Source organism: Anser cygnoides, chromosome 15, assembly GCF_040182565.1.
Source record: "Anser cygnoides isolate HZ-2024a breed goose chromosome 15, Taihu_goose_T2T_genome, whole genome shotgun sequence".
Taxonomy (NCBI): domain Eukaryota; kingdom Metazoa; phylum Chordata; class Aves; order Anseriformes; family Anatidae; genus Anser; species Anser cygnoides.
In genome coordinates this window covers 4,449,708-4,476,061 of record NC_089887.1, presented here as the reverse complement: position 1 = coordinate 4,476,061, position 26,354 = coordinate 4,449,708, and the positions used below count along the sequence as shown (strand labels likewise).

Here is a 26,354-nt window from a genome sequence, read left to right as displayed (position 1 = left end):
AACAGGGGGATGTGAAACACCCAGCTTTTAAGTGATACTTGTTCCAAAATAGGTACTGATTATGAAAATAATATTATGTTTTGGGCTGAGGTAACTTAAATCAGTTTGATACCCTTCTGATCCTGTGATTATCCAATCACATAATAAAATATCTGCTTCACTTCAGTTCTCTCTCGAGGGCTCTTAGCATTTGATCAGTTGGGGATTTCTGGGATTTAAAGGCAAAACAGTTTCTGATAGGAGGAGTGTGATAGGAACATTTGTGTACAGCTGTTCTAGGCCCCTGACATCTCCTGAAGGAGTGAATCCTACACTGTTTGTAAATATTGAATTTACTGCTGGTTCCTTGCCACTGACTGGAAAATGGCTGCAGCAAAACTGAAATAAGTGTGTCAGTGTTTATGCACATGAAGAAAAAAAAAGAGGAAATGGGACTGTAAGTTATGTTTAGGGCATTTTTATTTTTTTTATCCTAACGTCTGTATTCTTCAAATAACAGGTGAAGCTTGAAAGTGAATAAAAATAATAATTTAAAGTTATCTCATTGTGGCAACATGCTGCTTGCACATTAACTCAAACTAAGCTGCCGAATTAGAACTCAAGTACAGTCATGTGAGCACTTCATTGCTTGTGTGTAATTTGCCATTTCCTTTTTATTTTGACATCTTAGCTACAGTAGCACAGAAAAATCTTATTTGGGATGGAACAGTCTTACAGACTTGCTGCATTGCCACACTGCTGCTGTTTAAGTAGCCTGATTCTGGCTTTCAATGTGAAATTGCTATAAATCTTATTTTGTAGTAGCATGAAATATGATTGGGTGAAGGAAGTAATTTGATAACGTTTTCTCAACATTCCCCCTTTCACTGTTTGCTGGTTTTATTCCCACATGTTCTGCAGTGTATTATTACCATTGATAATGTAAGATGCAGCCTCCCATTTATCAAAAGCAGCTTGTAGAAATATAAATAAGTAGTGTGGAAGGAAGGGATACCAGGGATATGACCATAAGAGCATTGTGTGTTTCCACTATCTAAAGCGTGATGTGTAAAGACTAATAGCATTTCTTTATTATTATTTTTTTTATTAGGAGTTCCCATTCCCTCCCTTGTCTGGTATAAGGACTCTATTCCTCTCAGCAAGCTGCAAAACCCCCGATACAAAGTCCTGCTGAGCGGCGGGCTGCGGATCCAGGCTCTGCATCCTCAGGATGCTGGAATCTTCCAGTGTTTTGCTAGTAATAAAGGCGGGGAGATACAGACGTACACCTACCTGGATGTGACTAGTGAGTAAGGAGCTGTGATAGAGATTGATGAGCTGTGTTGTCATTTCTGTTGAGCCTACATCCGTCAGATTTCTCTGTGCTTGTGTAGTTTGGCTCCCAGCACCTTCATTTTTTATAAAGTGTAGCTGTCCGATCTGTAAGATACCCCCAGATTCCCTGTATGGTCTGAACACAATTTGCTGAAGCCTGTAGAAAATCTTTCTTTGACATTAGGGGCTTAAGGTGAGCTCTCTTATTTCACGCTGCAAAAGGAAAACTAAGACAAGAAAAAGAAAGGTTACTTGTAAAATATTTTCTGCTCTCCTTTATATTAAATTATTCAGTTCTCCTATCATGTAATTCTGTTCTGAATTGGAGCTACTGCTCCATGATTGTGCATGGTATCATTTTCTCTGCCTTTTGTCTACAACTACATTTAGCAGCGAAAACAAAGTAAAATCAAGTTAAATGTCTTTTTTTTTTTTTTTTGGCCAAAAAGTCTGATTAAGTAATTTGTTAATGACATACACTCTTCTCTATGGAAGAATTACAAATCCTAGTAGTCTCTTTTAAAAGCAATTATTAACAGGCATATCCATAATATTTTAATGCCTCTTCAGGAAGCTGATTTTTAGCCCAAGAGCAGTTTACACATATTGACCAGAATTTCCACAGCCTTCAGAAACTACATCAGCCCCAGTTCAATATATATCTAGGAAACTGCAGCAAAAAAATGTAGTAAAATGCAACTGGGGGAAAATAAGAGAGAAAGAAACTTGGAAAATGTCTTGGATGAGACTCAGGTTCTAAATTCTTTTGGCTGACATTTAAGTTTCAGAGTTAATGCCTTTCTCAAGTTGATTTTCATCTTAAAGAACTCTGTTATGAAGATGAAAGAAAATAGTTTTGTTTATCTAGATTTCCCAACTTCCCCCCAAACACTCATTTTGAGCTTTATCTGCCTTTATCTGTAAGCCATCTTACTTGTACACGTGTACATGCTGATAGATTTTTATTTTCCAGGTAGGTAATAAACTGAATTAGATAATTCCTAGGAGGTGAATAATGAAAGGTTACAGTCACTGCTGAGAGGTTTTCATGTATTATTGTCATGTCCTTGTCCGTGATCAGCTCTATAAAAGTGGATTTAAAGCAGTCCATGGTAATAGGTTAGGGATCTCTCTGATAGCTGATCCACTGAGTTTTTTAAATTTTTGATTCTAGATATTAAACCAGCATTTATACAGCCTCCAGAGGATACCACTGTTACTGAGGGGATGACTGCAGTGCTGACCTGTGAAGTTTCAGGGGCTCCAAAACCTGCCATCTCCTGGAAGAAAGGTAGTCAGTTACTATATTGTCATGGAACAGCTGTAATCCTTGTTTTCTTGTCCATTCCTATTCCTAAGGTTTTGTAGATCCATTTAATATATCTTTATTTCTCTAGTTCTGTGAGCAGAGGGTTTGTAGTGGTCCTGCTGTGAGCCAGTGACCTGGATGGGTTATCACAGTGTTTTGGAAGAGCTAGAATTTGCAGTACTTAATCCAAGCAGTCTACGTGACAGTAATCATGCTGTTTTTCCCTTCTGTGTTTCAGGAAACCAGATCTTAGCCAGTGGCTCAGTTCAGATTCCTCGGTTCATTCTTCTTGAATCTGGAGGGCTCCAGATAACACCAGTTTTCATTCACGATGCTGGCAATTATACTTGCTTTGCAGTCAATTCTGAGGGATCTCTGAATGCCTTTGTGACGCTGACAGTGTGGAGTAAGGACAATGCTTTGTTTAAAGTCTAACTTTAATCAAGTACTAACCAGTTTTTGGTGTATGCCCAGGAAATTTTCGCAATTATGCTTTTCTAGATAATAGAGATACTTGTACAATTTAATAGTAATAATGTATTTATTGTAGGAAACCTATCACAAGTATTCTTTTTGTTTTTAAAATCATGCATATGATCTGATACAGTTTGTGAAAGGAAGTGTGTTTAAATAGAGCATCTAAATCATAGCTACAGTTTTACTCAGGTTTTGCATTGGTGAATCTTGCATTGGCCTGCATTGCAAGTCAGCCCTTTTACCTTGTAGAGTAGGCTATTTGCAGTTGCTTTCTGCCTCCAGGAGTCTGCGGGCAGCATAGAACAGCTTATGGTGTTACTAAGGCTGTGGCCACAGGTTCAGTAGATGTGCTTTTCCTTATAACTATATTTCTTTGTGATTCTGGGCGTTGTTGGAAGCCAAAGCAAAGTACAGCAGACTTCTGCTACTGCCTCATGCTACAGATTGGCATGGCACAGCCATAAAATGGCATGGCAGCCCATGAAATTTTGTCTTTCATCGTTTGCCCTTGGGAAATCAGATTCATTAGGTTCACCTGTGTTACTCTTAAGTGCGAGGTGAAATACAAGTTCCATGTGACTGATCCAAACCAGCAGCTGAACAGTTAAATTGCAATGTGTTTTTCTGCTAGTAATGATAGGAAATAATAATCCCTGAGCTGGGACTAAGAATAATTAAAAACAATGAAGATGATAAATACAAAAGTATTGCGGCCCTCTCTCTTCTATACTTGAACTGTAACTCTGAGACTGATTATGCTGCTGATGTGCAGTATGTATTTGACATCTGTTAATGCCAAAAAAGTACAAATTACATCAGCAACATTTTGCCTTTTGAACTTTGCAATACATGAAAACAGTGCTGGCAGTAAACGTAATGTTCTTGTGTCATATGACTATCATATTTATACGTCAATGACAATATAAAGTCAGTAGATTTATCCGGATATTATAAACTGATTGACATACAGGTGTATGGATCAAGTAAAAGAGATCCTTCCTATTAATTCTCAAGGGAATGGTTCTAATATGCATTAAAGATAGCTCCTATTCAATGTACTGCATTGAAGGGGAGAAAAAGTGACTTCAACCTAGTAGTTATGTAGCAACAGCACCCTTGTAAATGTGGAAGGCATAGATAGGCACATCGGGAATAATGCCAAAAATTCCATGCTATGAGGTATAGCTTTTGGTTTTGCTGATGATTTCATCTGTGAGATCTCAGTAGATGCTGATGATCTCTGTAGGGATTTGGGACTGATTAACATTATCCACATATCTTCTATATTCATCTTAGTTGACTACCTGCTTCAGATGATGCTATCTGCTGCTACTACTGTGTGCTAAGCATAATAGAGATCTTTCACACCTGATCAGGTTGCTGTAGTTACAGCAGTTATTTTGTCCTGGGTCTCCAGGAGGTGCTTGAATAAAGATGTTTTGAAACATTTGAGTAAACAACATAACTTTCTTATGTGAAAAATTCAGGCTATCAGAAACTCCTCCTCCCTTAACCTCTTTATAGAGTGCCATTCAAGTTTTCCTTTTTCTGGATATTTTTCTAGTGTCTTTTTCTTTGCAGAGATTTTCTTTGTTTTTGTTTTCTCCACTCCAAATAGCGTGACTTGTCTCCCGACTAAATCTGTGTTGTTTTGATTCATTTGTAACGCATTATAAACATACTTGCTGCCTTGTGACTTTAGAGAGTTGCCTTAGACACTTACCACAAAGACAAGTGAGAGTTAGTACAGCTTTAGAGCACTCTTCCTACTCAGAGCACTGCTGGCTCAGACTCATGCCTTCTGCTACTTTTGCCTCTCTGCACCCCACAGCGTACAACCTCTTCTTGACACAATGACATTAGAGGCAGGGGAGGCTTCACAGCAAAGACTTGAAGAGGAATGGCCTGCTTGCTTTGAATGACAAATGTTCAGTTGCCTGCTCCCTGAGTGAATATCCAAGTCAAAATGCTGTAATTTCACCTGAGCTATGGCTTGTGTTCCTTTCAGATCGGACTTTCATTGTTCACCCCCCTGAGGATAGCACTGTGATCAAAGGAACTACAGCCACTCTGCGATGTGACGCAACTCATGATCCTAGAATTTCAATCAGGTTGGTGGTGTCAGTTCTTGTTTGTGTGGTTTATCTGAGCTTAATTTTATAAGCTATAAGAATAGCATTAGGTGAAAAGTTCCAGGACCTCAGATTTCAACACCAGACCCCTTATTACTGCATTGTAAGGTTGTACACTGTATCATTATTCATATAAATCCCATCTTCCTTTTCAGCCTTGTGTATTATTTACAATGAGCTATGTTCCACTTCATGACTTCGATATAGCCTTCCATGATTTTACTGTCAAGGTTAATACACTATCAATAAAAGCAACTTGTCAGAAGCTGATACTTAATGAGAGTAAAAGCCAAAGAGAAGGAATAGGATTTCAGAAGTGTTTACGTTGGGGTGTATGAAAGCAATGTGAGATGCATATGTTCTTGGAAACAACTCAATAACTAGGGGCTATATTCTGCCTTTACTACATAAAGGAAAACAGAACTTGTCTGAACTATTAACATTTGTACTAGAGCATTTAGAGGAAGCTCACCATTTTAAAACAAATTTACCATGAAAATTTATGTAGTCTGAAAGCAGCACAAATTAAAGAAAATGCAAGGAACAGCTTGGAGGGTGCCAGAAGGGCCAACTGGAGAAAGAACTTCAGAAAGAGTAATAGAGATGTAAAAATATTCTGCAGAGATACTTAATTGTAAGACCATGGACTATACACAGATCTGTGATGTGTTGGTGTGTGTTTGTTTTAACAGATGAGCCTTGTCATAATAGTTCACTATAACATAATAGTTCAATAGTTCAATAAATCACCTGTCATAACAGGTGAACCTTGCCATAATAGTTTAAGATGTTACTGATTCTGGCAGTGTTAAGGTTATTACAGTCTTAGCAGAGCTGGGCAACACCTCAGCTGTTACCTACAGCTTAAACTGTTGGTGAAGGTGGACTTGCAAACTTGGATGTTTATGAGTACATCTTTTCCATTTAAAATACAAAGTATTACAAAATAGTATCTTGGATGTAATTACATTACTCGTTCTATTCACCGATCTATAACTAAAATTTGTAACAGGCGTAGTTCCTGAAAGTATCCACAGAGTCCTGACATTTTTAATGTATGTTTACGGAAGCTGATATCTTCTTGCATAATTCAGATAAATCTATTTTGAAGTTCTTTTGAGTAATCACTGGCAAAAACATTGTAATACTCAGGTACGTTTGGAAGAAGGACAGTGTCATAATAAATCCATCCAGCAGTTCCAGGATCACAGTAGAGAAAGATGGAACCCTTCTCATCAGCCAGACGTGGTCAGGTGACATCGGGGACTATACTTGTGAAGTCATTTCTTTTGGAGGAAACGACTCCAGAATGGCTAGACTAGAAGTGATGTGAGTATTCCATCTCAAAGATAATGCTATGCTTGTTTTGGCATGCTCTTGGACATTATTCTGGAAGTTCATTCTAGGAGATCTGGGTAGCTTTTATTTTATTTTGTTATTTTTTTATTCATTTATTTTAATGGGAAGTTAAGTCAGGTTCATTCCTAATTAAATTGCCTTGAAATGTCCTCCCTTTTGCGTACTGCCATGCTGGTTGGACTTTCAAGTAACTGAAGCCTTGGAAGATACTTCCAAGTAATCGCATCCCTCTGCATCACCACGAGTATGCGTCCATCTGGTTGGATGATCGAGCATAGAGATTAATAATTAAAGGGTTGTAGTCTGCATGAAGGCCACTAATAGATGGAGGGGACTAAAATGGGACATGTTGTTTTGAACATCTTTTATAAGTGATCTGGTTGAGGTGGTGGAATGCAAGCTCATCAAGTTTGTAAACGGCACAAAATGGGTGGGGAGCAGTTGATATGCTTCAAGGTAGGGCCACCATTCATAGGGCCTAGATGGGCTGAGGAATGGGCCAATGGGAACCTTATGAAATTCAACAAGGACAAAGGCAAATTCCACGTCTGGGGAGGAATAACCTTTTACAGTAATACAGTTTGGGCCCTGACTCAGGGATCTCAGTAGACGGCAGCTGGGTCCCCTGGCAAGAAAACAGGTGAACAACAACCTGGCTTATTAATATAAGCATAATAGATTTACTTGAAAGTCATTAGACTGCATCTAGAATACTGTGTCCAGGTTTGGGAGCCAGGCCCTTTGCAACATGTGTGGTGGGATGATGGGAAGTAAAAGCCATAAACTAAAGCAAGAGAGATTCAGGCTGTATATAAGGAAAAATGTTTTCAGTTAGGACACTCACATGTTGGGACGGGTTGCCCACAGAGGTTGGAGTTTTTCAAGACCAGACTGGATAAACTGGTCTGAGCTTATGGCTGACCCTGTTTTGAGCAGAAGTTTGGGCCAGAGACCTCCTGAGGCCCCTTCCAACCTGAATCCTTCTGTCACCCCATGCTGAAGGACTTTCCCATAAAGTCCAGGAGATGTCAAGGTTATAGGAAATTGTTTCCCTCCTTTAGTATTTTTCCTCTATTAAACGTATATGAAAATAGCTGATCCCTGAGCAGGCATTGCTTATTCTTTCATTCTCTTTATATGTAGGTTTCCAGGGAAAAATATTTTTATGTATGCCTTTCTTTATTCCTAAGGATCTTTAAAAATTCAATTTAGAAAAAAAAAATGTTTAAAGTACATTTCCCTTCTGAAAAGGGATTATAAAGATGGCATTGCAGGGTTCTGTATTTTCTATTTCTGTCATTCCACTGGTGCAAAGTAAGCTTCCATTTTATTTTTATCACTAAAAGCAACAACTGCGGTTTTGGTACATGTGTGGAGCAGATCAAACGAATAAGAAAGTAACGTTTTATGTAGTCTTATTTTTTTCATTTGAGTAGTGCCCCATGCTTTAATTTAACTAAAATTGCATCTGTTTCTGCTGGTCATGCCTGATCTCTCTGAGAAGATGGCAACTTCTGCTGTTGGCAGTATAATGAGTTCACCTCAGAGATTTGCTATGCAGAGCGCCGTTTGATACAGCATTATTCTGACAGTGCCAAGGCTAGATCAGATGCCCATTTTCAGAGAGCGGTCATACATTCTTTCTCTAATTAAGCACTCCTCAGCTCTCCTCCCGGAGTACATTTTACTGCTGGTTTGAGTCCAAGAGCAGAAGACAATTCAAAATATACTGCTACTATATAATCATACTTTCTTTTCTCTGAGGCTGTTTTTGAGTGGAGGGCAGAAAATTATAGAGTAAAGACTGAAAAGAATGTTAAAACCTGGCTTTTGAAGTAAAGCTACAAATACGTGCTAAACACTTAAGCAGTCTTAATCCTAAATATTCTAAGATGTCCTATGCAGCCCAGTATAGCCCAGCAGATATATTTATTTGCAGGTTCCTGTTGACCAGTAAGTTTTATACTTCTTAAAACTCATGCTAGAAGTTAACTGGGTGAGACACATCTTGTGGATGCTGCTGAGACTGCTTTTCCTTGCACCCCAACTTGTTGCAGTTCTATTGGCTGCCTCTCCATGACCCCACGCACTGCGATCTGCTCTTAATCCTGCATCTCTGCTTCCTCCGATGTTCTGTTGTTGATTGCCTACAAACTACCCTTCCTGAAGGAATTAAAGAAATATATTAGACCCACTCCTTTAGAGGACTTCAGTAACTGATAAGTCACTCAATCATACCTTGAAATGTGACATTTTATTTCAAAGTGGCGCTGCAGGTAGTGCAATAATGCCAAAAAACACTGCATTCCTTTGCAGCGTTTGTCATTATCATTTGGCTCAGCAGCACAAATCTATGAGAAATAGAGGTACATGATACAACAGAAACGAAATGAGGAAGAAAATATGTGGAAAGGAAATGTCTGAAGTAAAGCTTAAATTAAATTCTAGCTAGTATGCGAATGACAGATCTATAACATTCCCAGTTCTCCCAGATAATTCTCTTGTGCAGAACATTAACAAACAGGGCATGTACATTCCCATCGATGAGCACTTACACTTCAGTGCCTTGAGTACCACTAATGTCAGAAAAATGTTCAAAGGAGGCCTCTCAACCAATTACAGATTGGAGCAGTCTAGCAATGAATAATATCATAGCCTACCTAGCCTTATCTGACAGCTCTGATTGTCTCACCATTTTTTTCCCCCCAGGATCCTGCATATCCCTCCTCTACCTCTAGGCATGTAACACGAAATTTTCAAAGGCACAAATAAGTTTGTTACTGATTTCTATTCAAACTGATTCAATTCAAAACCATTGACCTTCAGGGTGACCTTCAGTTATTCAATCCGTGAGTGGTTTGGTTTTCTAATCTGTGGAAAAAAAAGGGAAGAAAAGGAAAGAAAACTTTTTCTCCTTTTTCTTCCCTTGTTTGAAGACAGACTTCGGAAAAAGGTACCATTTCTTGCTAGAAGAATGTATGGTGATAGTGCAGTAGAGTTCTACTGTGGCTTACATTGGTAGTGCAAGAAGGATGGATCATTCTTTCTCAGCGTGTCTATGAAGAAATAAAGTATTTGAAAAGAAAAGCCAGAAAACTAATGAAGAACTTGCTAAAGTGCAGCCAAAGGTTACCTTGCTCATCAATTTTGCACTGATGGTACTTGGGCACAGAAACTAATTGCTAGTCAAGATACTCTATTCATTCATTTGTCTTCCTTCTAAACGTGTTTATTCTTCATGTACATCACTTGATTTGATTTGCACGAGGTAAAACATTCACAAGTGATGTTTCTATCCCATAAGAGATAGATTTTAATTTTTTACTTATTTACTTGTTTTTCTGGCAGAGCTTCTCAACTGCAAATAAAGAAACAATTGCAAGTCTTTTGGTGATGAGCTAGTGCTTCTCTTGCGTTCCTGCAAGTTATAAGAGTTGATCCTGAAAATAATTGTATATAATGAAACTTTCTAACTTCATTTAGTTTGCTTTTATATTCCTGTAAATACTATACAGAATGAAATACAGAGAAAAAAATGCTTGTTCCTGAAGCTGCATAAGCTGAGTTATCGCAGTGCATCACTCTCCTGACAGAAAACACTGATGATTCCAGCTCAAAGTATCCTGAGGGTTCTCAGTGTATATAAAATATGCAGAATTACCACTATCTTTGCCTGCTGCTCAATATCTGCCTGTCTGCAGTCCATACTAAGGGATCTCTTTGTTGTATGAATGTGACTGAAAAGTATGGTAATGCTACATTGTAGGAAAATCAAAGCCCTGTACAAGCCTCTGTTATGTCACAACATAGAGTAAAATCTTTTAGGCTCTTTCTCTATGCAAAAATATGGGGAGGACAATGTAATACAAAAATAGGCAATTTATTCCTGGCAGCAAGTTCATCTTCTTTCAGTTCTCTTTCACCAAAGAACTATTATAGTTCTGTCTTCTTCAAAAGCAGGAGAGGTGAGCTAACCACTTACAATGAAACCCAGTGTGAAGCCAAGAATGCACAAAATGAATTTTGATACCCTTTTGTGCTTGAGATATTTGTAGTTGCTACTTCTTCCAAATACATCCCATAAAATGGCTTAATTACTAAAAACAAGATCACTAAGACCAATGCAGAGTAACAAATGAAAATGATGGCTTATTACAAACTTATTTTTATATGGTCACACGTCCCTCAATTCCAGCAGCCTATCTCTTTTCCTTTTGTAGGGAGTGAAAACAAGAAGGGTATCAAACTTGAAAATATATTATTCCTTCATCACTAAAAAGAAATCTTCTATTTATTTTTCCAAGCTCTCTATTGAGATGTTATCCAAGAAATAAAGCTCACTGCCGAGTCTAAATACACTTGATACTCAAAAAGAAACACCACCCAGAAATACAATTGGAAATACAATTTTGTCTGTTCATTATTGAGCATGTATCAGAAATGTAGGCATTCTTAGCAAAAAGAAAGCATAAAATTCAGAAACCTTTCCCAAGGCAACCGTAGACTTGAGCTTGTGGTGACTGCCAGAATGAAGCAGGAAATAAATCTGTGTGCTATGGGATTTGACAAGTGCTTGATTTCAAAAATCCACCTTGATATAGGCCTGCAAAAGAGAAAAAACTTCAGAACTAATCGGTGCCTTGTAACAATCCTTCCCGTGTTTAAAAATCAGAGAGGATTCTTTTGCAAGAGAAACTGGAAAGTCCTGAGCAACAGATGATGTGTTTATTTAAAATGTTATAAACTTTTATGAGCAAAGCCATCAAGGCTGACGGCTTTGTTAGACTTCTTGCCTCAACTTCTTAGCAAATTATAAGGTGTAGCAGATGAACCACCTGCTCCCAAGTAGAACTTGTATGGTAGACCTGATTTAGGAAATCATTTATGAAGTAGGAGCAGGGCTTTTTATAAACTGACAAGAAAACTTGTTTAATCTCCCTTGCCTTTTTAGTAATCCCCTCTTCAGTCACAATCTCTCTAATTACCTACTGCTGGACCATTTTTCTCAGAAATCTCTCCAAACCATGTCTGGTTTATTTCCCGTAGCAAATAGTTCTGCTTTTAGCTAACTTTATAAAACACTGGATGTGTTTGCTGAGTAAATTTTTCAGCTACCCTCTGGCAGTGATGAGCTGACTCAAACATTAGGGTTTCTGTTTTGAACATGTATCATCTGTAACTAGCTAATAATTCTCTTCTAGATTGTCACCATGGCTTCATGTTCTTTTCTTGAAAATCTGCTTTTTCAGTTGCTTTGTCAGAGTCCCCTTAGGTCACCTTGGTGGCTATGCCATTAACCCTGGGCTTATCTATCAATTACAGATTTCAAAAGTGTCCGTATACAGTTTTTGCTGTCATACAAAGTAAGTTATGAAAAGCTTGACTCCATGCAACTCTTCAGCATTAGAGGAGTAAGGCCTTAAGATATTGAAAAACCTTCATATATTTTCTATGTGGGGCTTCAATGAATAATAATAAAAATAATAGTAATAAAAAAGGATAATAATGATGAATTATAATCTTCCAGTGTCTGATCAAGGGCTGCTATGTGCCCCGTGTGTTACTGTCCTAAACCTTCTTGGTGTATCAGAAGTTGAGCAGTTGTCGTCTGAGGTTCTTTTCATCCTGAAGAAGGCTTGAAATTACCATTCCCTGCAATGACTTTTTGGATGATAGCAGCAAGGAAAAGTAATTCTCTGAAAGGAAAAAAAAGAAGTAGTGATCTGTTTTGGGAACGTGAATATTCATGGTGGTGTCACAGGTCTCATTTATCATCCCTTCCACGCAGTATGTGTAGAAAATGAGAAGGGGACAAAGTGCAAGTGCTTGCTAAAGTAGGAATTACTATTTATTAATCTCTGCTTTTGTATAGTACAAAGAGAGAAGTTCACTTCTGTGCTGAAATGTCATTGTAGTTTTAATTATTTATTTTTGTCCAGGTGTGTTTTGTAGGCACTTGTTATGTCTGCCTTGAGGGATTTAAATCTGTAAGCACCATCTGTTGCTGTTCGGTGTGGACACATGGGTAAAGAATATGATATTCGTGGAGATAGGTGTGTTGTATGGCTGCTGCAACTCACGTTATTCAGTCTCTGAACAGAGAGTGCCTGTTTGCATCATGCTGCCGACTGATTACCATTTTGTGTCAATCCAACAGAATAATCAACCAAATTAAAATCATGAGCAAAAAACACACTTAAGCTCAGTTTGTGCTTTAAAAAATGTGAAGAAGGGAAAGTCTCCTCTCCTCCAGAAGCTTTTAGATATTTGTGCCCTAAGAAAAAGACTGATCAGTAAATTCTTTCTTTCATGTAGTCTTTTCTTTCAGTTGTGTAATGAGCTGTTAGTCAAATGAGCTACTAGTTCAAGCCTTTAAAATGCATGGGGAAACAAGATTAGCCAGTGAACACATACCCTGAAAATATCCTTAATGTATTCCAGGAGTGGTTGCTCAGCTCCCAGCGAAGGAGTTACTAGGGGTAAGATAGCAGTGAGCACCCCCTCAGCCATCCCTTCTGTGCTGCTCCCCCTGTGAGAGTTGTCTTCTGGAGGAGGCCGGAACCGCAGCTCGTCCCACGGGGCCTGGTGATAAATGAAGTGGGGACTGTGACTTCTCTGAGCCATGTCACAACAAGACGTCTCGCTCTCCTTCAGTAATTTTCTCTGCCAGCTTAATCACAAAAACATTTTTCCAACCAGCTTGCTCAGGGACACGATGATAAATTGTAGCGGAGGTTTAATGTTTATTATAATTTAGTGTTTCATTCAAAATGAAGTAGCACATGCCTATAATCCCTATGTGAATGGCCACATCTTAAACCCCTGCTCCATGCTTTCAAACAACAAGCTCATTCTTGTTTTTCAGACCATCTGCCCTCCTACTTTGTTTCCAGGTCTCCCTCTTCCCTAAACTGGCTTACCCAAAATTTTGCAGCACTCTGTTCAAAATCTGCAACTGTTGGGCCTGTTCATGTTCTTCCCTGCACCTGATGTTTCCTCTAGCCCCAGAGTGACCGTGTCTTAGCTGTTTCTGCATCAAATTCTGGAGCCTGGGTGCTGCAGGCCCAGACTAAGTGAGAACTAAGCCAGCCTACGCTCCTTGTAATTGATGGAAAGATCAAAGTGTCTTGACCAAGTGATTTAATAAAGCTAATACTTGAATTTCTGTCATTCCAGAGGTCAAATGAGGTGTCATTCCACAGAAAGAGCCTGGGGCTACCATGCTCCTAATTTGGTTAGGTATTTAAAATCAAATGAGATAAGATGAGACTTGGGTCCCAAGTTTAGCCTTAGGAAGCATTAATGCTTCTAGCCTGGAGAGAGGTGAGTAGGTGAGAGCCCTCCACTTGTGTTGTCTCCTTATCTGTGTATTTTTCTGGCACTTCTTTGGCTCTTGAAGCATTCTCTATTTTCTTTCCTCCCTTCCCCTGTTTCCTCTTTCCCTGCTTCCTTCTCACCAACTCCACAGCATGTGGCCATGATAAACAAAAACATTCACAGTTTTAACAGAAGAATAATAAAAGTATGGGTTGACTCTTGTACTTTCCTCAGTCTTCCAGTAGAAACCTGAATCCAGAGCATATTTATTGTTCTGGCTTAAAGCCAGAGTCTGTATTTACTTCTGTGAGTGGCTAAGGAGTTGCGGCTTTTAAATAACTGTAAGCCTTCAGTAGCATGATACATTACGATGTGAAATTGCTATTTTTTAAATTAAGGATATGAAGTCCCCTTGTGGCTTTCTGCTCTGGCCAGAGCAGATTAGCAGTAGTTCATGCTGAGGGAGGGTTACTGCTCAGCTTTCCTGGGGAGAAGCACTAGACTGAATGGGCAAAATCTGGTCCTCCGTGCTCTTCTTTCCCTGTCAGAGATCCTTGTCCTCCTTAGGAACCAGGATAGAAGGAGCAAAAATCAGGCTTAATTATAATGACTGAAGGGCTCTTATCACTTAAGACAGATCAGCCTTTAAGGCATGTAGCAGAATTCAGTTTTCTCACTGCACCATGCAGCCTCTGACTTTCAGGCAATGAGTCCAAATGAAATGTTTTTCCATAAATTGTCTTTATGTAGAGAAATTACACGTTTTAATTGAGCTGCTGTTTTATTTTTTTTTTTTTAATGTTTCATTTTGTATTTCCATGGGGTTTCTGCAAGCATTTTCTCTGTATTTTCTGTTTGGGTGCTTCCAAAAAAATCATTGTAGGAAGGAAAGATTCTACCCATGACAGGATAAGCCTGAATCCATGAGTAAATCAAGCTGTTCTGTAGCCTAAGAATACATATGGTAATTTTGATTAGTAGCTCTATATGGATAGTGTCAATGTCTTCTGCTTCCTTGAGTATGAAAAATTCCATATTAAATCACATCTCCCATGTGTTTTACTGTTTATACATATTACTGCTGTCACATTGCTAGGACATCATTGTAAGAAGGGGAGAAAAAGCGAGAGAGAAAAATTTATTGACCAACTTGTCTCAATCAAAAAACAGTATGAAAATTGGCTTTTCCCACATTTAGCAACATTTCCATTAGTTGTTCTAAGCATCAGCCTTGGGACTTTCAGCACAAGTTATTTTTTTCCCCAAATAGGACAAAATTGTGAATAATTCAGAGATGTCTTTCATTTATTTAATTGCACAATAGCTGCTGGTAGTTTTGTATCTATCATCATACAAGTCTGATGCCATGTGCCTTTAGCTGCCTATAAGACTGTCCTGAATGAAATGTAGATTGATTTTTCTGTGCATTTTTTTTTCTTTTTTCTTAACAGCGAGCTGCCTCATTCCCCTCAGAATCTTCTGGCCACTCTGAATTCCTCATACAGCCGCAGTGTGATGCTTTCCTGGGTGCGTCCTTTTGATGGAAACAGCCCTGTCCTCTACTACATGGTCGAGCTCTCTGAGAATAGTGAGTAAAGTCAAATATGTTTCAACCTCATATACTTCTTAATTATTCAGCCTTCTTGCAGACTTAGCTTGTACCAGAGCTACCAAGAAAATATTATTGTAATTTGCTAAATGAGAGACAGTTTGCAGGGAAGTCCTGGGTTTTATACTCAGCTGCTAACATCCTGAAATATTTGAAAAAGAAAAAAAAAAAAAAAAAAACAGTTCTGATATGGTGAATTTGCTGTACAGGAAAGCCTTAGTTCCACCTCCAGGCAACCTGACTTCAGGCATGTCAGCTCATCCTTCAATGCTTCTATTTGACATCTGTAAAATAGCAGGAGTCATATTTATTTCTTTCCATTGTTGTCTTTTGCTCTGGGTTCATAGATATCCTGATGCATTCAGAGCCCCAATTTCACTTGAAAAGTGCAGGCAGTATGATAATACAAGGAATTGATGGTCTGTCAGAGGAACAAACTTGGATGTCAATAGGAGCAACTGTCATATCTGTATATGGTTTCATATGTTTTCTCCATTTTCTCTAGGCTTTTATTTCATACCTTTCTTTTAAGTAGGTGGCTGAGGATACAAAGCTGCAAAATATACAAATACCTAGCTTCACAGATTGCAAACCTGGTCTTTGTAATAGCCCACTTCTCATAATTTTGTCATGCTGCATGTCTGGTCCTTTGTGGCTGTCAGTTTGCAAGGTTATTCAGGGACACTGCTAAATGCTTCTTTCTGAACTGATTGAAAGATGAGGTTATATGGAAATCAGTCACCTTGGCAATACTTTCTAATCTCTATCACCCTAGGAACTGGAAATCCAAGCCTAGCAATTGATGAAAAAATTAAGAGCATCACTTCTTCTGACATGTGGAAATTAGCCACTGCATAACTGAATGTGAAACAGTGCTGATTTATTATTATCTAGAGAGTAGCATTTTGTTTTGCCACACAGGGAGTTTGAGATGAAGCTTGAGCTTCCAATCACATAAACCCTTGTGCTTTGCAGGCTGGAGTACCTAACTTTTCAGATACAGAGGTCCCAGAACTGATGATCAATGGCATCTGTTGAGCAAAGTGCAGTGTTCTAATGGAAATCTCAAGTCGTGCCTAGGACCATTGTCCTTAAAACGGTTGTCTTAGAGCAAAGACTCCTGATTTATTTGTTTATTTATTTATTTATAAGGAATGACTCAGAAAATTCACAGCGTTCTGGACTTCTGGCTCCCACCCCACTGCACCTTTTTATCACCATCTGTTTTCTTATCGCTCTTCTCTCTCTTTCTCTTCCTATTGCCTACAGGCCAGTACTGCATGTTTGCTTCTCCTTATGTGTTCTTTTCACCCAGGGTTGTTACCCTTGTGTTTCATGACTCCCAGTGGCTTTGACAGAGATGAGTTAACAAATTCCCAGTCTGGGGACATGATGCAAAGGTAATAGAGCTGTGTTTACATGGAGGCAGAAAAGAGCTGACCGAGCATACGCACTTGGGGCCATAAGAGAAGAGGCATCTCACTTGGTGTCCTGGTGAGGTTTGGAAGGTCTTTCAGCATTGTTATCACAAGGATGTTTTGCAGTTCTAGTAAGAGAATGGGGTAGATATGCCATCATTTCAAAAATGCTATAATTCATTTGCTGAAATCTGTAGAAGGCTCAGCGAAAATCAACTCCAGAAATTATGCAGTCTCTCAGAACTCCACGGGATCCTGTGAACTCTTGCTCGCTCCATGATAGATCCAATAATTTTGGCTGATGGCATTGCAATCAACCACTGAGAGAGTCTCATTATCACAAATCATAGGTATGTTTACTTCAGCAAGCTTGCAGCTGCGAAAACCAAACAGAGACCAGTCTTCTTGTGCATTGAGCGTCTGAACTCCCAGAAATATTCTAGATCTTGCTCTCCTTTGATTTTTCATCTCTATATTTACTTTGCTTTTATGCCTGGTCTCTAAATGGTTACTCATAGAAGTAGGACAGGGAGGAATTTAAGCCCCTGAATATTCCACTTTTACCGTGCTCTCTAATTTCATATGTTACTGCTCAGCTTTAGAGATGTCAACAGAATAGTGGAACAATGTCAACAGTGACTTTGGTTTGCAAAGCTGACTTTGTTTACATACTGTCACTGTCTTGTTTTGCGTTTATTTTCTTGAAGTGTTTGTTTTTGAGGGTCATTTTGATCTCAGTAGCATGTAGTCAATATCTAGTTTCTACAGACCTTCCACTCCTTTGGAAAACAGCATATTTCCTTGGTGCTGTCATGTTCCCCTCCCACCCCCCATGTGATGTTCATGAATGAAGCTGACATTTGATCTTATGTAGGTATAGTTTTGTCTGATATGACTGTGCAGAATCTCTCTTTGCTTTTCAAAGAAAACTTCCTTTCAGGTTTTCCATCGGTCCCGTTTGTGCTGCAGAAAGAGCAACTGTCAGGGATTCGGCATATGCCCGTCGTGTGCTCACATCCTTGTGTCTGTAGCTCTTTCACTGTCAGCAGCAGTGCAATATGTTTAACATCCCAATCCCAGTTTGTTTTCACACATCTAAAGGTTAGGGAGGGACATCAGAATTATGATTTATTTTAGCAAATCTGCATAGAAGACTTTATTCTTGGATCTGGGGAGTTTTAATACATGGGTTTTGCTTTACTGTTACAGGTGCCAAAATGTAGCCTAGTTTTGTTCATTCTTTTAGCTGTTTTGCTTTTAATTATTTCCTAATAGCATTTAGGATCCATTGTACATTTTGAAGCACATACCGTAAGTGAATACATAATAACAGTATCTGTTTCAGAGAACTAGCTGAAGAGGGTTCAAAATAATGAGTGTAGATTTCAGGGGACTAATTACTAGCTACATTAGAGAGAGGCGTGTCAATCCACCTGGCATGGATTAGAACTCCTTTTCATTAATTTCAATTCAGTAAAGAGATATAAAAAACTTATTTTAATTAGAGGAAAAAAACAGTGACAGATCGTGCACATAAATTGCTGGAAATATGAACAACTCCAGTCACCAAGTCACCTAATTTTTAAAATGAATGTATTTGGCACAATGTAATAATTCTCAAATTACAAGTATTCACAGTAGACTCTGTCTGTGGGTGATTTGAGACATATGGCCTTAAACATTTGGGGGCAAATTTATAATCTAATTTGAAAAGCACAGTTCCAGGGAAACACAGTCATTAAGTATTCCTGCCCACACAGAGCTGGGAAAGTGAACCACCATTTGAAATAGATTTTCAAATAAATAGTAGCATGCGTTGTTATTTGCACTAACATAATTTGTGGATGTTTTGTGACCTGTTTAACCCCTGTTGCAGCATACTGAGGAATTCCTGTGGAGGATATTCATGCAGTTGGAAGGAATTCCGTATATTTTATTCCCAAAAAAAAGTTTAGATTTCAAGGATTAATCAAAAATTATGCTGACTGGTTTTTTATCTGAACAAGTGAATTAATACTTAGAGAATTCTGCTGAGTACAGTTAACATAAAAGCCCATTTTTGTTTTATTGTATTCTGGGATATCTGTGCGATGTAATGATACAACTCTCCCTATTCATCACGTCATTTCAGTGAGGAGATAATTAAAGCTCCTATGAAGAGCATCTGTACTAGCTTAACTGAAAGTCTGTGAGTTGTGTTGCTGAATTTGGTAGGAATATTCAAATGATAAAAATTGAACACAAAGGTAAATCTTTGCAAAAATCAAAGCTCTGTTCAAATCAAAACTCTGTTGTTTGTTACAATGGTGATGCAGGCCTATATATGATAGTGCAAACAGATACTTTTTCTCAGGCCAGTGGTATACCTTGTTGAAGTCCTACCAAAGGAAGGATGAGCCAATTCATTTTTATTTGAGCTTTTTGCAATATCATACTGTCATGAAAGACGAATTCAGTAAACTTCAGTAGGACAGTAAATTCTAATAGTACTGTCAGTGCTAAACCCTTGGAGAAGAAAGGAGATGGAAATGTACTCCAAAGCTGTAAAAATTAGATTTATGCAATAGATTTATTCTGTAATATCAAATTGGAAATGATTCTTGAGGAACTTGCAATTAGTGCAAGAGTTGTGAGGTAGATAGGAAAATATAGAAGAAATGCCTCTTGGTTGGTGAGTAACCAGTGTTATCAAACATATCACAAATGCATCCAAAAATTCTTAACAGAACAGAAGTCATTTCTCAAAGGTGAAAATTCATATTATAAGCTAGAGAACAGCCTGTGAGATTCTTGGTTTCCAATAAATTAACTTGGAGAGGCCATCGGAGTTAATTCAAAATACCAAATATCCTTAAGAAGACAGACAACTAAACATGAAAGTTTTTCAGAGAGTGGCAATTACAGCAGAAGAGCAAGCAAGCAAAGCCCAGCGTACTTTCTGGGCAGCTTAAGTTAAATGAAGGATTAGTGGGGTCTGTTCAATATAACAGAGATTTATTTAATAGTTCGACCTGGCAAGTCTCTTGTCACCGTGGAACTTCTCCAGGCTTCCTGGGACAGGCAAGTGACAGTCATCCCTGAAGGAGAAGAGAGTCAGTGTTGAAAATCTTATGGAATGTTTCCAATGCTAGAATTGCTTTTCTACATGGTAAAATGAACTTCTGTACAATGCTGGGGTTTGTTCTGGATTTAAGGTGGGGAAACAGCCTCTCAAAATGTTTAGTTTATTAATTGTCAAGAAAAAAACCTTGACATTTAAATTTTAAAGATACTCTGAACACTCACTGTATCCACTGCTCCATGAGCAAGCAAATCCCCCCCAAACCACTTTCCTTTACGAAGGAAAGAGTGCCCAAGAGATGAATAGGGTTCGTTTATATTAGTTTTCAGTTTAATCTCTCTTCCTGCTAGATCTTTTATCTTCCACCAGGAGAGGAAGAAGAATAAATAAAGTATTCTACAGATGCAGCATATAAACAGAGCAAAGCCCCAAGGTGCTGAAGAGATTAATAGGCCCTGTTGTTGAATCAAACTGCTCACTACATTGAACTGCTTGGGTTAAGCACTCTCAGGTGGTGTTTACACTAGCAGTAAACAAATGAAACTGATTTGCTCTAGGAAATGGACCACTACCCAAGTAGCTCATACAAGGGTATTTTGCTCTCTTAGTGTTGTCTGTTCTTCCGTTTTCTTAATGCAGCAGCTTCAGGCAGCTTACTAAGTCAGCCATACCTTAACTTTGGCTTATCTTGATTTGTTACTGTGCACTCTGGATGTAACAAGGTGAACGGTTGTTTGTAAAATCTCAAGAGAAGCTTGATTAAAGAAAGAAGGAACTAGAGTGCACAGAACTCCTAGCCTATGTCAGCACAGGTATCCTTCCTCTGAGTGCTTTCTAAAAGAAGCCCAGTGTTCAGCTAAGATGAATTGCGCTCCAGATCTTGCAGCAGAAGCCACTGATGGCAAATCAACAACAATCACCAATGATGGAACTTGACTGCTGTGCAAATGTCCTTCTCCAGCATTCCCAGTATTCTGCTGTGTCAGTTTTCCTGTTAAAAAAGACTTTCTTCTCAGAAAGCCATTACTGGAGTAAATATATCCTGAATAACTTGAAGATGCAGCCTTTTTAACCCAAATGGCATCATACCCCAGCAGACTTAAACTTGCTAAGGAATCTGCCAGAAAAGCGCTAAATTAGTGGTTTACATCTTGGTGTGAAGTTTAGCAGCTTTCCACATTTGGGACATCTCATCTTCATTTTCAGGCAGACGTCTAGGTCACCTGCCAGGAGCTGCAATGCACTTCTGATGAGCAACATGCACAGATATGTTGCCAAAATCTACAGCTAGCTCCTCAGTAATTTCCAAAAGTGTTTGTAATTTTGAGCAGGGAGCAAGAAAACAGCTGGTATTATTTAAAGTCTGAACAAATCTTTAAGTTGGCTGATTCCATTGCTGTACTGTTGCAACACAGACCAAATGTCACATCTCCTTGACGGTTTCAGTCGTGACTTTGGAGAGAATATATGACATCAGCCCAGGAAGAAAAGAAGTCAGTATATTTAATTTTCAACATGTTTCATTTCTGACCTCTTTGAAAACTTGAAAATATAGTTCGGGCATCAGAGGAACTCGGCATGTGAAGTATGTGAACTGACAACAAGGGTTTTATGGTACTGCTGGGACTGTTTATATCAGGGAACCTTCCTAGGAAATGATTAGACTGAATGCCATATACTATCTCTAGGAAAAAAAATTGCAGATGTAGGATCTGCAGCAGAAGCTTTCTCAGGTCTTACAGCAAAGGGCTGATTTGGCAGAGAGCGTAACGCTTCTACACCTGCCTGCAAGCTGGGTACTACGATATTCCAAACTGCCTGTGAATTTCATTACAGTCCTTCCACCAGAGCCACTCATGGGTGTGGTGTTGTAATGGCCTGCCAAACAGATGGGTTGTGAAATACACAGCCCATCTGTCTTTATCATGCTTGTTTCCTCTTTTATTAAAATGTTAATGAATATAGTTTTTATTTATTATGCCATGACATGTGCAGCATCACTTTCCAGTAGACAAATGTGCAATCTGCATAACCATGTGGGCTGACAGGAAGGTTTCTTTTGCTGAAAAAGAAACTTCTTCCTAAAGTTCCTCTGAGGAAAACAAACACAAAGAGCTCTGTGCAGTCAGAGACAATTTCTCACTTCTGCAGCGCTTTTAACAAGCACTCCGATCTCTCTCAAACGTTAATTATTCCAACAGATTCTCCCTGGAAGGTTCACCTATCAAATCTTGACCCCAAAATGACCGGTGTCACTGTGAGCGGACTAACTCCAGCCCGAACCTACCAGTTTAGGGTGTGTGCGGTTAACCAGGTGGGAAAAGGCCAGTACAGCTCTGAGACCAGCAGGTACAGTAAAAATACGTTCCTGTGTACTCCGCGAAAAAAAATGCTGACTGTTGTGAGTGAATAACATAAAGTTATCTTTTGCACAGTAGCTGGGAAGTGGAACAGTTATTATTACCCAGGCCTCTGGAGAGTGCTCTGCAGCTGCTAGTAATTGGTGATAATGGCAATTAGGTAATGCAGGATATCAGCACACAATGGGAGAGGTGCCCTCGTATTTCCAGAGTATCAGCTGAACAGAATCTTGGAAGATGGTCAAATAAGTGTGTGCAACTCAAATATTTTTTTTCTTATTGTGTTAAGTCACTGCAGTTATCCCTGGAAGGAGTACAGCTTTCACCCAATCATTGCAATGTCACTTCTGCAATTCACCCAGATGTGACATAGAAGGATGGCTTCATCAAATTTGGTTTCAAATGCATCCCCCTTCCTATGTGAACCGAAGCTTGCTGTGAGCTTGAATTGCAGAACAGCTGAACTCTAAATGGCTTTTTCAAAATGTAGGAGTTTGATATGAAAAATATTGAAAGAGCTGAAAGAAACAATTTGGAAGGAGTCACAGACACTGGACCTGAGCTCTAACTCATTCAGGCTTGTAATCTTTTTAAAGAGTTGTAGCAGCCTGGGTGATTCAGAGAGAATAAGGTTACCTCCACTGTCTGTCTTGTTGCTTGCTTAACTGATTTCTTATTATGTTGATTTGTTGTAACTATTTCATGCATGTCTTCAGCAGTTTGATCAGCATTATATTTCTTTCTAGTGATCAGACTTTGATAAACGATACTGGTTCACATGGAGTTGGATACATGAAATAGAAATGTTACCTATCATTTATTTCAACACCTACCTCCCTCACGTTGTTTTGTATTCAGGTTGATGCTGCCTGAGGAGCCACCTAGTGCCCCACCTAAAAACATAGTGGCCAGTGGGCGCACTAATCAGTCTATCATGGTCCAGTGGCAACCTCCTCCTGAAAGTGAACATAATGGAGTTCTTCACGGGTACATCCTAAGGTAAGTAATTTCTTACCCTGGAAAGCCTGGAGCTAGATTCTTGTATGCATGAGGGAGTTCTTAATGCTATGTTTGAATAAGGTATTGAAAAACTATTCTTAATTCCATTATATATGTTAGTTATTTAAAAATGCCATTGCTGCGTTGGTTTATTACAGATGAGAAATTGCCTCTGTTCAAATGATCCCAAGGGTACAGACATTTGAATTCTGGCCTGTCTTAGTAAAGAGTTAGTGAACTCTGGTTTGTTTTTTACTCTGATAGCTACTCTGAATGGGCCTGCTGTGTGGACTAGCATCCTATGGAGACTCTCAGCATCCTGATATTTTTTTTCCGTTTTTAAAGTGAAGTGAAGTGAAGCACCAAGAACGGAAACTGTTTACAAGGGAAGTTGGTACAGCGCAGCCTATGCGTTGCAGATGTATATGTCCGTATTGCAATCTCAGCCTACTGCTAGAAAGGTCAATTACCTTACCAAAGTCACAAAGGGCTCCTGCTCTATGGAAGAGCAAGAATAGAATCAATAACCTTCAGTATTCTGCCAAACAAAATGGAGAGGGAGGAATGACAGGTAATGTTTCATGGCAGACCTTGGTCTGGAGAAGACCTTGATCTGGTTTTGAAAATTGGTCAGTTGAGTACGATTCTTTCAATCCCAGCTGTATTTATTAAAGAGAAACAGAATTCATCTACACCCAATTCATCTACAGCCTACTGGCTTCCCATGTTTTGTGTAATGTTAGCAGCCAGCTAGGACCTTGCCTGTAGTAAGGGAGATGTTACCTAAATCAGAGTGTTTGTAGAAGACTCCCTAGCACTATACCACCACTGACATATTTCCGGCTGATGGTTACAGCTTATTGTAGGCAGGTTGCTGACATTTTTAATGTAGTGTCCTCCAGACCTACTAAAATATAACTAAATGCTACAGTCTAAATGCCAACACCCTGTTCATTCTGTGCTCCTACTTTTGCTGGCACGGGTGGAAATGCTTTTGTGATGTTAGTGTTGGTGAGTTCCCAAAATAGAACATTCCTTCATTCTTTAGGCAGAATTGAAGTCTGTTAATCTCCCTGTCACCTGCACAGAGCCTTTTACAGTAGTGAGCCACTTGTGCAAGTGCCTTTGTATTTAAGCGCTGGACTCATTTTGAAAGCTGTGCCGGTCATCAGTGACAGGTGGGGAAAGATGCTTTAGCTTCTGTCTATAGCTAAAATCCTGTCAAGAGAGTTGGGTACCAGTTTGCACAGGGTACAAATGTCTGTACAGTTTTTTCCTTCAAACTGGCCTACCTGATGATAGGATTAACTCCTTAGCTACTTGTAGTGAGTTAACCAGTCTCAACATTAAGTCCTTTGAGAAAGCAATCCTCTGGCACTCTGTTCTGTTTTCTCTGTAGAGCATTTTCAGTGATGCCAACAATTATTAGCATAATTGATCCTGGTCCTCCCTATAATGTCTCTTTCCATTTTAATAGAGACTGATCATATTCGTTATGGTCAATCTGTGAACATTTTTGATGTCTACGTGCTTTGTCTAGACCACAAAGAAAGCATTTAATCAAAAAGAATTTAAGATTATCATATAAAAGCACAACTGTCCCAGGCAATAAACCAAGCTGTTCTTCCAAGTCAAAATACATGGCCGCAACAATATGTGCACTGAAGAAAGGTCTTCCTGCATTGGTTTCTGTAGTATTAAGGTATAACAAAATGAAAACCACTGTGCATCCTAGAGATCCGATGCTGAAGACATGCAAGATACTAAATTGATGGAGCACCTGATCTTTAAAAGTGAAGGTGCACTGCACAAGTCATACAGAGTATACATCAAAGTCTATGGTGAGAAAAATCATGAAGACATGACATTTCTGAACTGGCCTTCTTCCTCTGCCCTTTCTCACTGGCAGTATTGCATTCAGAGGAGTGCCATGCTAACAGCATAAATAGATTAAATCACAGGAGCACTCCACACCTTGTCTGCTAGGTGTGAGACAAAACAGTGCTGCACAAAGAATTGACTTTGCCAGGATGCATACAACCTTCACAGGAGACAAAAGAAAGGAGAAGGTAGATGTATAAAGTAGAAAAAGATGAAGACGATTCAATAAACTCAGCTGAGCTGATATTTCTTTGTTTCCATTTCTATTTCACAAATGGAATTGTAACATCACAGTTGTTATTAACTATGACAAAATACAGTCAGGCAAGCAACTCCTCAGCAGAGAAGAGGGGTTGTCAGTGATTAAGAACTGATCTCTTTATGAGGAGATTTTCGAACAAAATCTGTGGCTGAAGTACATGCAGAAGTTGTCTAGCTGTAGAAATTGCACCAATTTAACTCAGATAACTTAAGATCAGACTGCAAGATGTCAGTGAAATTGTTCTGTGCCAATAAGATTTTGGTGCTTATTGTGTAGCAAAAGATGAATATGAGCATGTACAAGTTGTGCGTGAATAAGAATTCAAATGTTCCTGCATTTGCCTGCTCTGTGGAACAGTAATGCCTCATGCCCCTTACTTGGTCTCTGTGTTTCTGATTTGATGTGAATTAGCATATTGTAAACATTCATTGTACCATTTTAATAAAGGAAGGAAAACAAACAGTATTATTCACATTCACAGATTTGCAGGGTTTGTTTGTTTTCTATAATTTATTTATTCTTCGTAGTTTCTTGGCCTAAATAGATGCATCAAAAGGGCTCTGTTTTCTGCAACGCAGTTTTTACAGGGGAAAATATATTCCATTTTCCAGCTTTCCATGCCTTAGTAGAAAGTTTATCAGGATGTCTACCACTCAGCCTTATTTGGTACAGCCCTCCTCCAGGAATCCTTGTGCTTAACCAGTCCTTCAATCTCAAATGTATTCAGTCCTTATTTTAATCATGCTGTGAAGTGAATCCTGGCGGAAGCCAGAGATGGCAGTGCCCGTAGCTCTAGAAGGTCAGAGCCTGCCAGAATTCTTCCTTTTCAGATTTCAAAGAAGGAAAAAAAAACATT

General features: G+C 38.9%; 1 protein-coding gene across 6 annotated transcripts in view; it reads left to right on the top strand.

The window, feature by feature from the left end:
- Positions 1-26,354, top strand: part of SDK1 (sidekick cell adhesion molecule 1) — a 393,312-nt gene that overhangs the window by 250,994 nt on the left and 115,964 nt on the right. For all 6 annotated transcript variants that reach the window (XM_048061197.2, XM_048061189.2, XM_048061203.2 and 3 more), the window contains 8 exons: positions 1,091-1,285; positions 2,489-2,605; positions 2,862-3,029; positions 5,109-5,211; positions 6,385-6,561; positions 15,360-15,496; positions 22,198-22,345; positions 23,215-23,355. In XM_048061197.2, coding sequence (XP_047917154.2) covers positions 1,091-1,285; positions 2,489-2,605; positions 2,862-3,029; positions 5,109-5,211; positions 6,385-6,561; positions 15,360-15,496; positions 22,198-22,345; positions 23,215-23,355 — 1,186 coding nt within the window. The remainder of the gene's footprint in view (positions 1-1,090; positions 1,286-2,488; positions 2,606-2,861; positions 3,030-5,108; positions 5,212-6,384; positions 6,562-15,359; positions 15,497-22,197; positions 22,346-23,214; positions 23,356-26,354) is intronic.